Consider the following 15,867-nt stretch of genomic DNA (forward strand, 5'->3'; position numbering starts at 1 on the left):
GTCAAATTTAGACAAGTGAGTAACCATTTAACTGATGATATTAAATCAACTTTAATAACTATAACAACTTTCCTACAATGAGTTGTAATATTCTGAATTCTCTCTCAGGTACACATCGGGGTTTTAGATGTTCTCAGTGCTGAGTCACCTGCAGTTGCCTTAAACATTACAGCGGTGCAGTCTGAGCAGAACGCACATGACTGTGACAGTGATGGCTCTGATGCTGAAGTGGCGTGTGATTTTAAACGCTTTTCATCAAGACGGCTCCTGGGAGAGTTATTTCTCAGATGATGGTCCTCAACTATCTCTCAATACCAGTGAACCAGAGACCTCAAAGTTTCCCCCGAGCCACACGTCATCAGTCCTGTTGAGCCTCTTTGTCTTTCAGAGAAAAGCCTAAATGTGCTTTTGACTTTTTATGGTAAAGCTCTTTTGGGACATTTTAGTGTTGTGTTGTAATGTTGACACTTTTTGTGACGTGTCTTACAATTTCAAGACAAATTGGGTTGTTCAAGACAGTAAAACTTCAGGAATAAAGGCATTTCTAAGATATTTTCATTTATTCATGAAGAAAATAAGCTACAGAAGGATTCTTCTGATGTCAATGAATGTTGTTATACTTTTATACTCGATGCACTTTGCCTGAATAAACATTGATCTGTTAAAAGCAATGAAATTGAATTAAATGGCATTTTTTCCTATAATGTATTTTTACATTATAGAAGTACTTACAATGTGCGTATCCACTGGCAACTATAGCTGCCGTGTTTAAACAATATTTTCTTGGAAAAAAGCAAACACTGGGTGAAAATAAATGTAGAACATGTTTATATTATACTGCCAACATGGCTATATACATGACACCTTTGTGAAAATTGGGGGGGGGGGGGGCACAAATAGGTTTAGTATATATAGCAAATATTGTTTGAAATAATATTAAATATTGTGCTGTACTTGCACAAAATGTACAAAGGTGGGTCATTTTATCCTGCTCTCCCCTTTATGCATCTGGACTTGACAATAAATTTTACATCCAAACACAATTAAAAACAGACCTTATTGTTTAGCATGTTGACTAAAATACGTATAAGACAGCAACTCTTCAGAGTGTGCACCTTTTAAAGTACACAAGCAGACATGATGTATGTCATGAACACACTTACACAGAGGTAGTACTCATGACTGAGGTGTTGCAGCCCTCTGTGTGTGGTGGGTGTTCCCTGCATGGCAGGTTTAACACAGGCAGTCATTACACTACAGCGGTCCACTGCCCCTTAGAGGCTAAAACCAAAGTCTACACCCAAACATAGGAAATGGTCAAAGAAAACTCAAATAAGGAAAAAAGCACAGAAAACTTTTTTATTAACAACTCTTTTATAATGCTGGATCTGATCCATCAATAGAAGCACAACTTAAGATCACAAATAATGACAAAGTCTATTAAAAACAAAAATAATGCTATTTACATTCTCTTGATATTTTAATACATCAGACACCAAAATCTGCTTCTTTTTTTTAAGTATAGAAAAGAAATATCATACATCTCCTTATCAGGCTTTTTTTTAACATCCTGGAGGGTTTTGTCATTTGATGTGAAACCTCAATCTGGACTTCCTGCCAGCATCCTGTTGAAGTACAGGACTGCAGGCTCTTCAGTAAGGTTTTGGATGCTGTAGGCGTGTCCTGTGTAACAGAACAACACAGTAAGGAACAACAGAATAACATGAAGACGCTGTATAACAAAGGGCATTATTACTTTTCATGGAGATACACCACCAGTCAAAAGTTTGGACACACCTGATTGAATGTATGTTTTTCATTATCTTAAAGCCATTTTGATCTAAAGGCTTATGCTTAAATGCTTGAAATTTGTTTCTTAGACAATAATAGTTTTGATGTCTTAACTATTATTTTAAAATGTGAAAAATAGTAAAAATAAAGAAAAATGTGTGTGACCAAACTTCTGACTGGTACTGTATATCCGGGGCTGTACAAGTATGACTAAAATGACTGTCCAGGTGACTCTTATCTTGCCGAATATTGTGATCACAACTGATTAAGTACTATTGATCATCTGGAGAACAAAATTATTTTATTACACCATTCTTACTGGAACAACATATTGACTATTTTCAACTTTCACTTTTTCTACTTTTTAGTGCAGTAACCCTCTCACAGCAGCAGCTAACGTCTCTAAATCAGCAAGGTTACTTCCAATTTTGCAGTGGTCCTTATTCACACATTCACATCAACCTACACTTTATCTTTGGGTTGTTTGGGTCTAATTTATGGGGAAAACGGAGCACTGCCTTCTTGCACTCATGCTTGATTTTGTGATGATTTTGAGGTGATTTAATACATTGGTCATTTTACTTTGAAGAGCACCAACAACCCCAAACACTGACTGTTTTGTACTTTACGCCATCAAAACCATAACTTGTAACTAGATTAATTCTAAAGCATAGATGATTATTTTTTTGCTTTTTAACATTTTTGTATCAGATAGGGAGAAGGAATTTGGCAACATCATTCATGGCAGGGCTCTAAAACACAACCATTATGGCTGCAACTGCGACCTAAATTTGAACTGTGCAAGCTTGAAATCAAATTTGGGAGCACTGGTGTGAGTGCAGGTAACTGTCTTGGTGAGTCTTTAGTGCCATTAATGAAACTCTGTCTACATCAGTAAAATTCTTCTGATGCCCTTACCAATTCACAGCTCTTCAAACATGAGAGGCTACTCGCCATGGAAATAGTCATAAACATTAACGTCATAATAAATGTGTGGGGCCAGTGATGAATTCAAGAAGTCACAGGTTTCCAGAACTCAGAAAAACAAAGTTAGTGTGTAATTTTTGCTGGGTGCTCCTAAATTTTTGCTGGTGTTTAGAACTTCCTGAGGTTGGGAGCATCAACGAAATTACTTCAATGCTGCCTTATTATACAGTTATTGATCGTGGAAACTAAAATAGAGATATACAATTTAATGCTGTGCTAAATATATCATATGCTTACCATGTGGCACCATGAAGGATTGTCCTGGGTTGAAATGGGACTCCTTGCCATTGATGGTCATATTCACACAGCTTGTGAGGATGTTAAAAACCTTCAAAACAGAACAAGCAAAAAAAAAAAAAAAAAAAAAAAAAAAAAAGGTCAGCATAATGGAGCATATATGAGAAGTACAAAAGAGAAAAAACTGTTTACTTACTGTTGTGGCATAGTGATCCACCCAAAGAGGCTTCTTCATGTAGGAGCCCAGCAGGATCTTGCCATTACAGAAGGAACCACAGTGCAGATCCATGTGGAAGCCCATCGCTCTGCCTTGGTAGAAGTACCAGTTAAAATGGTCTGGGGTCATCTCACTTCCATCTAAAAGAAGTCAAGGAAAAGTCAAAATTACTTCATGGTAGGGCTGGGGCAATAATTCAATATTATTTATCTTTCAGTAGAGTTATATGGTGATGAAATAATATGGAGTTATTGTGATAAACAATTCTGTTGTCTAAATTAATGATAAAAAGCGAACAGTAATTAAAATATCTCATGAAATGAGATCTGGTTCAATATATTATTTGAAAATGACAGTTTTATAGTACTTTAGATTACCATTTTCATTATTAGTCAGTTTACTTATTTAACATGTCATTTTGCATGTTATCAGATATCATTACTGTATATATCGATATTGAAATACTTTCTTATGATTATCATGATGCTAATTTTGTACATATCGCCCAACCCTACTTGACGGTTCAGACTACCCTACTTGGTTCGGTCAGATGTCACATGCAATGGCTGCCTAAGTCACCTGTTCTCAACACAGTTTAACAAGGGAACAAAGACCGTTTTCCAGCCTAAAAAAATATTAACAATGATAACCTTTATCATACCAATTGGCCAAATGGGGTATGGCAGTGGGTTTGGCCTCTCGCTAAAAGGCATAGGCTATAGCTTCTGAATTGATTCACATAACACCATCAAACTTTGTGTGACTATCAGCGGACATAAGAACATGGCCCAATCAAACAAAATGGGGGCGCTGGACAGCTCACATAGTGCTGATTGGCCATGTGGTGTTGAGATAATCGACTAAAATACTTAAAGGTGACAATAATTTGAACAGGCATATCTCGTGTCCCATTTCAAGTATAGTCATGAAAATGTGTGCATCTCCCGAAGTGAAGTGATAACAGGGAATGGAAGAAATTAACTTTTGGTGAAAATCCGACATGTGGAACTAGCATATCTTGAATTGCATAGCGTTGACAGAGGTATGTACTCTACTGATTGGCATCTAGTCTCTTTTGTTTTGGTAGTTACCTGTATCTGTAAAGTTACCTGTATCTATAAATTATTTAAGAGGCTAAATGAAGTGTGCTAAGATTCTATATTTTAGCAGATATATTTTCTTACTGTCGATCATGACAGGCCACAAACTCGTGAGCCACTCCGTTAGGTTGGCCTTATCCTTAACCTGCAAGACCAGCGGTCTGAGAGGAGAACCACACAGTTCTGATTCAGACAGCACAGGATGGACGTCTCTGGAGGACGGGAGAGCTGAACAGACAAATAGTAAAGATAGTAAGGAAGAGTTAAATTACACATGAGAAATGTATTAGGATGGCTCAGAGAATACACCATGTCTACAAATTTAACAAACTTTACTCGAAGCAAATCTTTGATATTTTTAGGCTAGGGCATGGTTCATGAATATGCAGAATGTTTAAAACATACTCAAGTCCTCATTTTCCTCATAATGGTCCAGCTTAATCATGGAGGATGGCCCACTTCTGAGGCCTTTTAACCTGCCAAAAAGCAAAAAAGAAAAAAGAAAATATCAAAACACAATTCATTTTGAAAAGGAAAAAGGTTAAAAGGCCAATTTGCATGTTGAATGATAACTATAAAGATAACAACAAACAGTAATGACACATTCTTGCTCAAGCCTTCACACAACAATAGTTTTATTTTGCCGCACGACTTTTCAGACAAAAATAAAGGATTATTCCTGACTTGCTTTTACTTTACTCACTCTCTAAAGTAACTAAATGACTTATAGTTGTAGGATTTGAATTCATGAATTGCTGCAAAGGAGAAAGGAGCCGGGAGAATCAAGTGTTCGGTTGCGGGAGTTGTCTTGCTTTGAAGTGTTTTCAAGTATTTCTGCATGGCAATTTGATGGTCGCCTTTCTCTCCTGCAAGACGGTCTATCTAAGCAAAGTCCTCAGCAAACAAAGCCGTCACTGCAGTGAGCTACCGAATTCTCCGCCCCCCCTTCTTTCTTAGAACTTTGATTGGCTGAAAATGTTTTATCGTTGTCTCAGCAGTCCAAATAAAAAAAGGCTCTGAGATCGATCCAAAAATATAGTTATCGTTTTGGATGTTTTTATAGTTACCGTTGTAGTGGGAACACAGACATTCCATCTACTTAGAAAGATTTAAATCTTTTTATAGTTACATTTATAGTTATTGTTCTAGATGTGAGTGGGCCTTGAGAGTGGCACCATTTAGCCTGTTCCTTACGTGCTATCTGAGTGACTGTCCTGTAGGATGTCATGGTTCGAAGGCCAGCTCCGCCTCTTCCTAGATTCTGCACCATACATCGCGACCGTGGCAGTGTCAGTCTTGTTGAGTTTGATGCAATCAGTGGCAAGAACTTGTACAGGCTCCTCAGCAGGACGTCCAATGACATTGCTGCTCTGAATAGACTGCTCCTCCTGGACAGAGAACAACATTTTGTGGCTGCTCTTCTCGCGTGTGTCGCTACTGTTGGCCACATCAGGGGTCTCTGCGCCTGAGGTGAAAATGTCCTTAAACGTGGCCAAAGAGCACTTGACAGTCTTTGGAGCTGAAAGTGGTTTCTGTTTCGGTAGGGGCTCAGGAGCTCCCCCCTGTGGCTTTGGCGAGACCGCCATGTTGCCGTTTTTGGGGGTTCCGACTGCAGGGGATTTACGTCGTTTAGGCTGCATTCCCCTTCCCTTGTGAGTTTTGGGGCTCTTGGGATTGGGGTTTTGAGGTTGTGTAGAGATGCTCTCCACATCCTCAGAGATTTCATTAACCTTCCACCAGCTACCGGTAGGTTTCCTCCTCCGTCTCTCTTGTACTGGCGTCTTGACATGCTCTTTGGGGAGAGTTCTTTGGGGAGAGATAGGGGCTGGTGTGCCGGGCATTTTTTCATTAGGGGTGTGATGGTATATTCTGTCATACATCCTTTCCCCTGTAAAATATCACACATGGAGCATCTTAATATGTTTGTTAACATTGTTGTATCTTTATAAATCTATCGGTGGACGTTTACAACACAGTGAGACTATTTGTACCTAGCTAACAAGATAAAACAGATTACAACTATAACTTGAAAATGAATTAAATTATTTTATAAAAGATTAACTCTGAGCCCATCTGTGGAAACAAACCCCTGACCTTACCTGCGGCAAGGCTGTGCTCTCTGTGCAGGGGGGCCACAGGGCTGAGCAGTCCAGGGTCCAGGTCCTGATCTGGAAACTGTTGCTGCTCCTCCTGATCATCATTAAATTCTTTGTCTGTCGGTGTAGACTCGTGTGGTTTTTCTCTCCTCTTAGTTCTCTTTTTGGTCAGTTTGGCCTTCTTTTTCTCTGTCTTTTGCATTGCGGTCTCACTGGGTGACGGCGCAGACTGCTTCTGATTTCTCTCCTCTAAATCTCCTTCCTTCCTAGCCTTTATGGGCAAAGGTTCTGTTGCTCTGGGCTTTTTGTGGCTCTGTTTTGACTTCTTGACCACAGGTGGGTCGGTAACCTTTGTTTCCTCTGTGCTCAGAGAGTAGTTCAGCCACCACTCTCCAGGCTTATTCCTTTTCCTTCTCCCAAGCCCCTGGTTGACTTCAGAGGAGTTTCCCTCATCAGCACTTGAGGATTTGGTCTGCTTAACCTTTCCATTTGCTGGATCCTTTGATATCACTTTTCTTTTTGCTTCTGGTTCTTTGATTTCTTTGGCTAGGGGACAACAGGCAAAAAAAAGACCCTGTTATCATTTGAGATGCTTAAGGAGAATACCACTGAAATCTGCTTTGAGACTTTGAACATTCATTACCTTCCCTGATAGCCAAATTTCCAATATGAATTAACCGAATTTTTGTCTTTAAAAACTCAAATAATCTATGATTACATAAAGTCACTCTCCAATTCACTGTCAGTGGAACTCATCAAGGCTGTGAATCTTCTGGTTTCTACCTTCCACCTTATATACACTCACCGAGCACTTTATTAGGAACACCTTACTAATACTGGGTAGGCATCAGCTTTCAGCTCAGTGTCAACCGGCTACCAACGTGACATCCGCCTCAAGGTTCGACGAGTTGTGCATTCTGAGATGCTTTTCTGCTCACCACAGTTGTAAAGAGTGGTTATCTGAGTTAAGGGCAGTTTATAATACAACGATTTATGATCGCCCGATGGACATCGCTACAAAGTTACCAACATTCCATCATCGCTCAACTTTGATTTTGGACGCTGTTGCTCATAAAAAGTATAAACACTAGAGCGATTATAGAACACATTGCAGAGGTTCAGTCATTTGCTCTCATCTAGTTACTTTACTTTGTTACTATAGTTCTAAATAGCAACTAGTTACTTTACTAAGTTAGTCTTTATTAAAAGTAACTCAGTCGAGTGCTTTCAAGTTACCCGCTTAAAAACTTCACAACCTTTATGTCTTCTGGTGATGTAACTTCTCACTAGTAGGCTATAGAAATCATCACCGAGTACACTGCTGTTATCTACTTATCTGTTATCTACTTAACAAGCAGCTTTCATTTATTCGGGGTCTGATCGTCTTTATGGTAAACTAGTATGATCACAGAGGCAGCCTTGATTAATCATGTCTGGTCTAAAAAATAAACAGCAGATAGCGCTCACAACACATTGGCAAGTGCTTTCAGTTCTCAGATGTACAGGTAACAATAATGTTCTGACCCTTTTCTTCCATCAGTTCAAAGTAATGCAAATATTCCCAGGTTGTGAAGTTTATTGTTGTGTCAATTCTGAAAGAGTCGGAGCCTACAGACTCCACCGCGCGTCAACCAGCTGCTGCAGTCTGCTTTTAATAACGCCATGTAACGAAATATATTTTCTTAATTGCACTAATTGAAAATTTAACCATTTGAAAGGAAAATAATAATACTAGTTTGTAAACCAGTCTGCAGAATAGCCTAATGTACCTACATGTTATGTAACTGCTTTTGCAATGTTATTTTTCTTTTTTAAGTTTGATTCAAGTAAATCTATTGTCTTTATCCAGGTCTAGATAAATAGCATAAATTGTCTCCTCAGTGTACGTTTTATTCTACAGTCTATTACAAAAGTACGGTCTTCCAGAGCTGTTGATTACCGTTTAATTTGAGCTCAGAGAATTAATCGACGTTAGGATAAGAGAGTTCCATAATGTTGTCATGACCCCATCGACTTTGACCCCATCGCTGAGCCAGCGATGGGGTCAAAGTTCAATCCAATTTAAGTCTCAGCGATGGGCGCAAGGACCATCACAACGATGACAGATCGCCTATCACTGGAAGTATAAACAACATGTCATTGCGACCGACGATAGAATATGATCATCGCTGGTGGTGACGATCATAAATCGCTGTACTATAAACTGCCCTTTACTGTAGCCTTTCTGTCAGCTCGAACCAGTCTGGCCATTCTCCTCTGACCTCTCTCATCAACAAGGCGTTTCCGTCCGCAGAACTGCTGCTCACTGGATGTTTTTTGCACCATTCTGTATAACCTCTAGAGACTCTTGTGCGTGAAAATCCCAGGAGATCAGCAGTTTCAGAAATACTCAAAGCAGCCCGTCTGGCACCAACAGCCATGCCACGGTCAAAGTCACTGAGATCAAATTTTTTCCCCATTCTGATGCTTGATGTGAACATTAACTAAAGCTGCTGACCTGTATCTGCATGATCTTATGCATTGCACTGCTGCCACATGATTGTCTGAATGGATAATTGCATGAATAAGCAGGTGTACAGGTGTTCCTAATAAAGTGCTCGGTGAGCGTAGTTGTTAATGTTCACAAACATTGATCCAGCAGTCCTAGGCCACAGAAACAGTATATAATATTCCTTTTAATGACCAATGTTTATAAATAGCCAAAAGATTCAGTGTTAACACATAGGAAGAGATTTAAATGGTAGCAGGACCTTACCTGGACCAAAATTCTGCTCTGCTTGTTGTCCTGGAGAATATGGGTCTACAGCACCTCCATGCTCTTCACTGCTCTGCTCCTGGTTTTGCTTCTTTAGAGTCTCCACAGACAGAGTCTCTTTTACTGCATCAGACACCTGAATCCTTTCTCTGGTTCCCTTTAACGACTTAGCTCTGCTCTTCTTGGCATTTTCTTTACTGTTTTTTATAGACTCTGATCTCCTCACCTCAGAAGACTTTGGAGCTTTCTTTTCCTTTTTCAGAGTGGATTTTCCTTTAACAGACTCACTGGTGGCACTGTCTTTAGGTTGGTCCTCTGCCTTGTCGGCAGCTTTGCTTTGTTTGGATGGCATCTTGCTACGCCCTGCCTTCTCTGGTTGGCTGTCCTTTGTCCCCTTGTCGACTGATCTTTCTTCATCAGTGCTGGAAGTTTTGCTCTGCCTCTGTCTGGATATACTCTTGCTCTGGCCTTTTTTACTTGGGATGGAAAACCGAAGAGGAGTGTCATCCTCCAGAATCAGGAAGACATCTTCTGGCTCAGGAGGAGTGGGTTCTTTTACCAGAGACAGTGACTTCATGGGGCTTAAAAGAAGAGCGATGAATGGATTATTCACTGTTCTATGTTGAGTGCTAAAGTAATTCAGAAATGCACAAAGGATAAGAAGCCTGTATTATGTAAAGCTGTTACAATTATGGCCATTTTTCATCAGGAAGACAAGGCAGCATCAAATTAATAAGTGGTACTGTTATTTCAACTCACCATGCACGTTTGGGCTGCCCAATATCTCTAAGTTTCTGTAGAAACGCAGTCATGTTTTTTCCCACACTGGTGCACATCTCCACCGGCAGCTGCCTGTTCGTACTTTCTGACTTTTTCTCATGAGCTGAGTGTTGAGGCTCCTGTCTAACTGCTGGCACTGGTGGGTCTGTACTCCACTGCCTGGTAATAAGCAATATGCAAAAACAACACAAATGACTGAATAAAGTTCCGCTATAGCACAGGAAAATTAAACAATATATTGTCGCATTAAATGTACATCAAAGTGTGAAAAGGTGTTTGCAATATTATATTTTCATTATAATTAACTTCTTTGTCTAGCTTTATTACATGGAACAGAAATGTGTCTTTCATATCTTTCATGTCACCTCAGTGAAAGCACAAAATAAATACAATAACTATGTATATAAAACATGGATCAATTCTTACTTTGGTGTTTTTTGGGGGGCCTCCAGGGCAGGTGTTTGACATTTGTTGGGTGTTTTCTCTGTGACTGGGTCAGTCTCTTTGCTGCAGAGGATAGTCAATGTAGAGCAAATGAATACACTTGGAGCATAAACATCATCCACTCCTGAAAATGAACTAACTATTGTGTTGATTAAGTTTTAAAAAGCCTCACCATGACAATGCCTCCTTCTTTGTGTGAGTAGAAGTCTTGGATTTGCTTAAAGCAAACTTTTTCGGTGGAGACTCCAACTCAGCATCACCACTACTAGAGAAAAGGAGAAATATTAAAGAAACATGCTGTAGGTTAACTAGTGAAAACACACTGACTTGCAATCTCAATGTCGACTTTTACATACACTTTCCTAACCCAAACAGCACTACAGACAAAAAGTATACACAAAAGTTATTTCAGACAACTTATTTTCTACTTGAAAGGCATAATTATATAATGCTCCTTACTCCTGTGTGATTTGCACATTACACTGGGGTTTGTGGAAGTGGAGGGGCACCGTCTTCTGCTCTTCCTGTAAATCATCTTCACAGGCAAAAAGAATTGGGGATACAGTTCTGTCTTTTTCATAGTCTTGCTCCTCCATATCCATATTCCCCTCAATGGGGCTGGATGTCTTCATTGGTCGATGCTCTTTAAACGGGCTGTCCATATCTACCATGAGGAAAAGCAGCATTCATCAACAGGCAAAATACAGCTGCACTCAAGACAGGGCATGGTAACAAGCACTTTAATTAACATTTAATATGGATTTATAAATAAATCCTTCATAATGCAATTAGAGCCCAAGTAGATTCTCAGTATAATGCATGTACGAGTTTCTTACCAATGTCAAGTTTTGGACTCGCTGACTTCATTGCTGGTTGTACGGTATCTTCTACAGGAACCTAAAGGGTAAAGAAACACCTCATGTATGGCTCAGGACAGCTCAAAGCAGAAAATCAAACAAAAATTCACAGCAGTAAAAAGCAAGGTGTAGTCCTACTATGGTATTAAAACAGTCTCATAAGTATTTATAAACAAATGTCAAGTTACATAACTCGTAAAACACAATGCACAAATAAATGCAGAGTGATTTGTATCTGTAAATCTGTATCTGTACCTCTAATTTACCACTTGTATATCATCATTTGTACGTCAACTTAGCATTTTTAAATGGAAATATATTTGTGAATCTCCACCTATTTGTGTGGATTCTTTTGAGACTGTTTTAACATGCTGTTTCACACAAAATCCACAAATGCAGGGAGCACGTGACTTGTAAATTGTCACGTGACTCCTGTCTCGTAAAACACAATGCACAAATAAATCCAGAGTGATTTGTATCTATAACCCATCATTTGAATAAATGTAAACTGATTTGAAAATATGCGTCAACATTCGTAAATAAATGCCTCTAATCTACAACTCCTATATCATTATTTGTAAATAAACACAAACATTTGTACAAATAATTTGTACTAATAACTTACTCAAACATCCCCATTTGCATGGCTTAATAACATTCACAATCCTTAAATTCATTTGCGAATCGTCAACTAAGCATTTTTAAATGGAAATGTATTTGTGAATTTCAACCGATTCGTGTGGATCCTTTTGAGACTCTCGTACCGCGCCGTGTGTCTCTCACAAAATCCACAAATGCAGGGAAGCGCTTTCCAGTAGATGGCGGTAATGCAACATTTATGGATGCCAAGATGCCAACCGCTGTTAAACTAAACAGAAGTAGAAGAAGACCAAGTGAAGGGACGGCAGGACGGCAGCAGCATGGCTAGCTAACTAGCTGCTACCATGGAGGCAATCTCGGAACCCATCGTTTATCGGTCTGACGACGATTAGACTCTGGGGGCGACGGCCAGTATTTCGGGGTAAACCATTAATCAAACCAATAACTAACAGCAGTCAACGTCAGACAACCTTATCATACTTTAGCAGTTACCTAGTGTTTCTGTAGTGGCGACTAAACGTTAAAAAATATACATATTAGCAGTTTGAATTAAACTGAAGCTCCCTGCGCTCTCCGGGGAAAATATTACGCCAAACTCCCTTTAAGAAATATGACAGATTAACAATTCCTTACGTGTCCGTAAAAACACATAACTCTAGAAACACAAGATAAAAGGCGGCACATGTAGACAGTCTTCTTGTCAATTCGACATCAATATAATCCATAAAGATAAACTGTATTTCCGTACAAAGTTTATATTTTGTCGCCTCAACTCGCTACCAGCCTCCGTTGGGTTAGCTGTGCTATTTTAGTGGGAGAAGACCGTGGGAATGAGAGGCGAACCGTTTCAGAAATTAGTTTTCTCACTGAAATAAGTGCTGGTTGGGGGATCAGATACACGCCGAATTAAACACCGACTCATAACACTGTTAATTCACCGTCTATCATGTGTGTGTGCGGTATTTGAGGAGTTTTTTCGGCCGTTACCAAAGTAACTACCCGGTTTGCTTCTTCCTGTTTGGTGCTGGAGAGAGCGCACCTACCTTCCGATAATATTAAACATGTTTGATTGGCTGGCAAAGTTAGCTAACGTTGACTCGCAAATCGGTTCGGCATTTCGGCGACAGTACAATCCTACTTTTAGCTAGTTTAAAGTTTGGCTGGAGACAGTGGGCCAAGCAGGTTCATTCAAGATAACGCTAGCCTATCTTTTCCTATGTTCTATTTTCAGTCAATGATCGCAGTTAAGCTAAATGGCATGTTTCTTAACTTACGCCTAAATCACTCTGCATTTATTTGTGCATTGTGTTTTACGAGACACAAGTCACATGCTCCCTGCATTTGTGGATTTTGTGTGAAACAGCACGGTAGAACAGTCTCAAAAGAATTCACACAAATAGGTGGAGATTCACAAATATATTTCCATTTAAAAATGCTAAGTTGACATATAAATGATGATATACGAGTGGTAAATTAGAGGCACAGATACAGATTTTCAGATACAAATCACTCTGCATTTATTTGTGCAGTTTTACGAGTTACTTAACTTGACATTTGTTTGTGAATACTTATGAGACTGTTTTAATACCATAACCTACTGTCTAGCATTGAACAGCAGTGAATCAACAACAAACCTACGCAAATCTAATTTGCAAGACATTAAGGATAAGGCTGGTGTTTTTTAATGCATTGCTTACCGTCAACAAATCCTATGAAAATAACAAAATCAACAATGCGTTTGCTCTACTCCCGTTACTTTCTGACTTCCCACGTACCGTTTTTAGCCATCAACCCTGGCTCCAATTGTAAGCTAAAAACCTTGAAATACAGCTCACAAAGACATAGTTTCAATTTTAAAAATCACTAACTGTTACCACGAAAAGTCAGGCTGTTGTAGTTATTACCACATCAAATGGGAACAAATTCTACATTACGCCGGGGACTATTTTCGGTGCTACGGAACTACTTTCCTGAGATCGCAAATGTGTTTACAGCCGGCTTATTAAGTTGTTTGAGGAAAAAGTCAGCTGGCCCGGTGCATCACGATGATGAAATATGCTGCCCAAAGCAACGGCATGGCTCTTTGACGTGTTTTTAATCGTTTTTTTAATACAATGGAGTTCTATGGCTGCTGGGACATGGCTTCATTGGGCACCGGCTACATGGACGAGACTTATTAGCAAAACAAAATCATTACTGATTTTGTTATTTTCATAGGATTTGTTGATGGTAAGCAATGCATTAAAAAACACCAGCCATATCCTTTAACACTTCTGGCTCAAACTGACTGAAGTGAAAGTTAAAGGAAACTCGCAAAATTTAAGGGACATGTGAATAAAGGGCACATTTTCTTAGCATCATTCACATTTTTCCCTCATACAGCAGGTTTGGTTTTACTGGCCCTACAACACTGATGATTGGCTGGCTCTGCCAACATAAATTCCGCATGTTAAATCAGCCATCAGGGACTTGTTTTCTCCATGTAGGGAGACCAATTGTGGCCACTACCTCAAACTGCTTGTAACATTTTTAATTTGTGACACTCTGATAAGTTTGTTTTGGCCTATATGTCAAGAGAAGAGCATCACCATATATTTTCTACGATTTACTCATGAGTAGTCACAGTACTGATTGTACATTACCATCTGACATCTTGGTTGTTTTTCACTCTGATGACCTTCCTGTGTGACTGGTGAAGCCTCACTCTCCATCTCTTTTTTCTCTGTATTAGAGAAGGTCTTGTGCAGTGGAGACGTGGGGACTAAGTCAACATCTGAGGCTGAATCTGCAAAGAATGCCAACGTATAGGTTAACAGATAATGACATCAGGCCAGGATATATGCAAAAGAAATTGCCTAAATCATAGCAACGCAACTTAATCACATACTTACCCAAGTCATCAAACATCCTATCAATGTCTTGAAGAGTCACCTTTCCTGTCCATTGTTTAGATGAACTGAAACACAAGTGTCAGGTCAAAATCTTGGCTGACAAACTTCATCCTTCCCAGACAAAAGTTGTGAGGCTCAAAGCCAACTTCAGCACACAGAGAAGATTTTGCATTAAAAGGGGAACACCGCTCCATTTAAGCCACTGTTGTGGTCTACGACATTAACAAATGAATTGTAAGAAATGGTGGAGGTGACTGGGAGAGCAACTGTATTGGGGAGAAGGATACATGTCAGCACTAGAACAGACTAAAGCTCATTTAGGTAGAAAAATAAAACATTCTGTGCATTCACAAAATCAGTCCGTAATTCATTATCTATGCAGTTACAAGACTTCACACCTGCTGACATCCCAAGTTTATGTCCAAGTATTCTGGTTTCTGGCTTTAGGAAATTGTTCACATTCACAAATGATTGGAAATGACCCAGAACATAATAATTTCTTAAATTGCATGGCATTCCCCTAGAAATCATTTTGAAATATTTGGCAAATATACCTTTCCTTGTTTTGGAAGTAGTGGAGCTTCCTCTGTGGTCTCCTCTGTGAACAGCCAACAGGTATAGCAAGAGTTAGTCCTGTGTCTTTGTGGAAAGCATCTATTTAGCATAGTTACTTTGCTATGGAATGAATACTAGATTAAGCTTTCTTTTTTAGGCTAGATATTCCCTCAGCCCTCCCCAGGAACACATAAGAAAGGCCAAACAAAAAGCAGGAAATCGGTAATTAATATAAGTAGTTTGTCCAAAATCTGAAAAAAAAATAAAACCACACACCTGTGCCATATGTTCCGTCCAATTTTACACTGTATTAAACGTTTAACAGGAGGCTGAATTGCACACTGAGATGAAAATCCCCATTAGATGGCTAGGTTACAATAGCTAAACACAAGTTGATTTTGGGTGGGCATTGAAAGTGAGGCTGAAAACGACTGCTGACTCCCAGCTATGTTGTCATTCCTATCTCCCCTCTCTTCTGTTTACCTTCACCATGCTGTGTTACGGAGCCCGGGAGTGGCCATTGGGAGAGAAAAAAAGTTATATCGAGTCCACGATTT

The 15,867-nt window shown here is 39.4% G+C and overlaps 1 protein-coding gene across 1 annotated transcript; it reads right to left on the minus strand.

Moving 5' to 3' along the window:
• Positions 1 to 1,462: 1,462 nt before the first annotated feature.
• LOC139923083 (uncharacterized) lies at positions 1,463 to 15,348 on the minus strand. Its single transcript, XM_071913786.2, has 16 exons — positions 15,310 to 15,348; positions 14,756 to 14,820; positions 14,507 to 14,649; positions 11,244 to 11,304; positions 10,867 to 11,071; positions 10,580 to 10,672; positions 10,390 to 10,470; positions 9,943 to 10,122; positions 9,184 to 9,764; positions 6,432 to 6,974; positions 5,527 to 6,220; positions 4,738 to 4,808; positions 4,417 to 4,560; positions 3,212 to 3,372; positions 3,016 to 3,106; positions 1,463 to 1,683 (listed from the first exon to the last, which is right to left on the minus strand). Exons 2-16 carry the CDS (start codon positions 14,769 to 14,771, stop codon positions 1,601 to 1,603), a joined length of 3,147 nt encoding a protein of 1,048 aa, XP_071769887.2. The 5' UTR covers positions 14,772 to 14,820; positions 15,310 to 15,348; the 3' UTR covers positions 1,463 to 1,600.
• Between the last annotated feature and the right edge of the window lie 519 nt (positions 15,349 to 15,867).

The sequence above is a fragment of the Centroberyx gerrardi genome, chromosome 22 (genome assembly GCF_048128805.1).
Source record: "Centroberyx gerrardi isolate f3 chromosome 22, fCenGer3.hap1.cur.20231027, whole genome shotgun sequence".
NCBI lineage: Eukaryota > Metazoa > Chordata > Actinopteri > Beryciformes > Berycidae > Centroberyx > Centroberyx gerrardi.

What these genes read in the sequence shown, in the direction of transcription:
- LOC139923083 (XM_071913786.2), bottom strand. An exon ending in AAGAAGGAGGCATTGTCATG is followed by an intron (nt 10,471 to 10,579) that starts GTGAGGCTTTTT and finishes TATCCTCTGCAG; the next exon opens with CAAAGAGACTGACCCAGTCA. An exon ending in GGGCAGCCCAAACGTGCATG is followed by an intron (nt 9,765 to 9,942) that starts GTGAGTTGAAAT and finishes TCTTCTTTTAAG; the next exon opens with CCCCATGAAGTCACTGTCTC.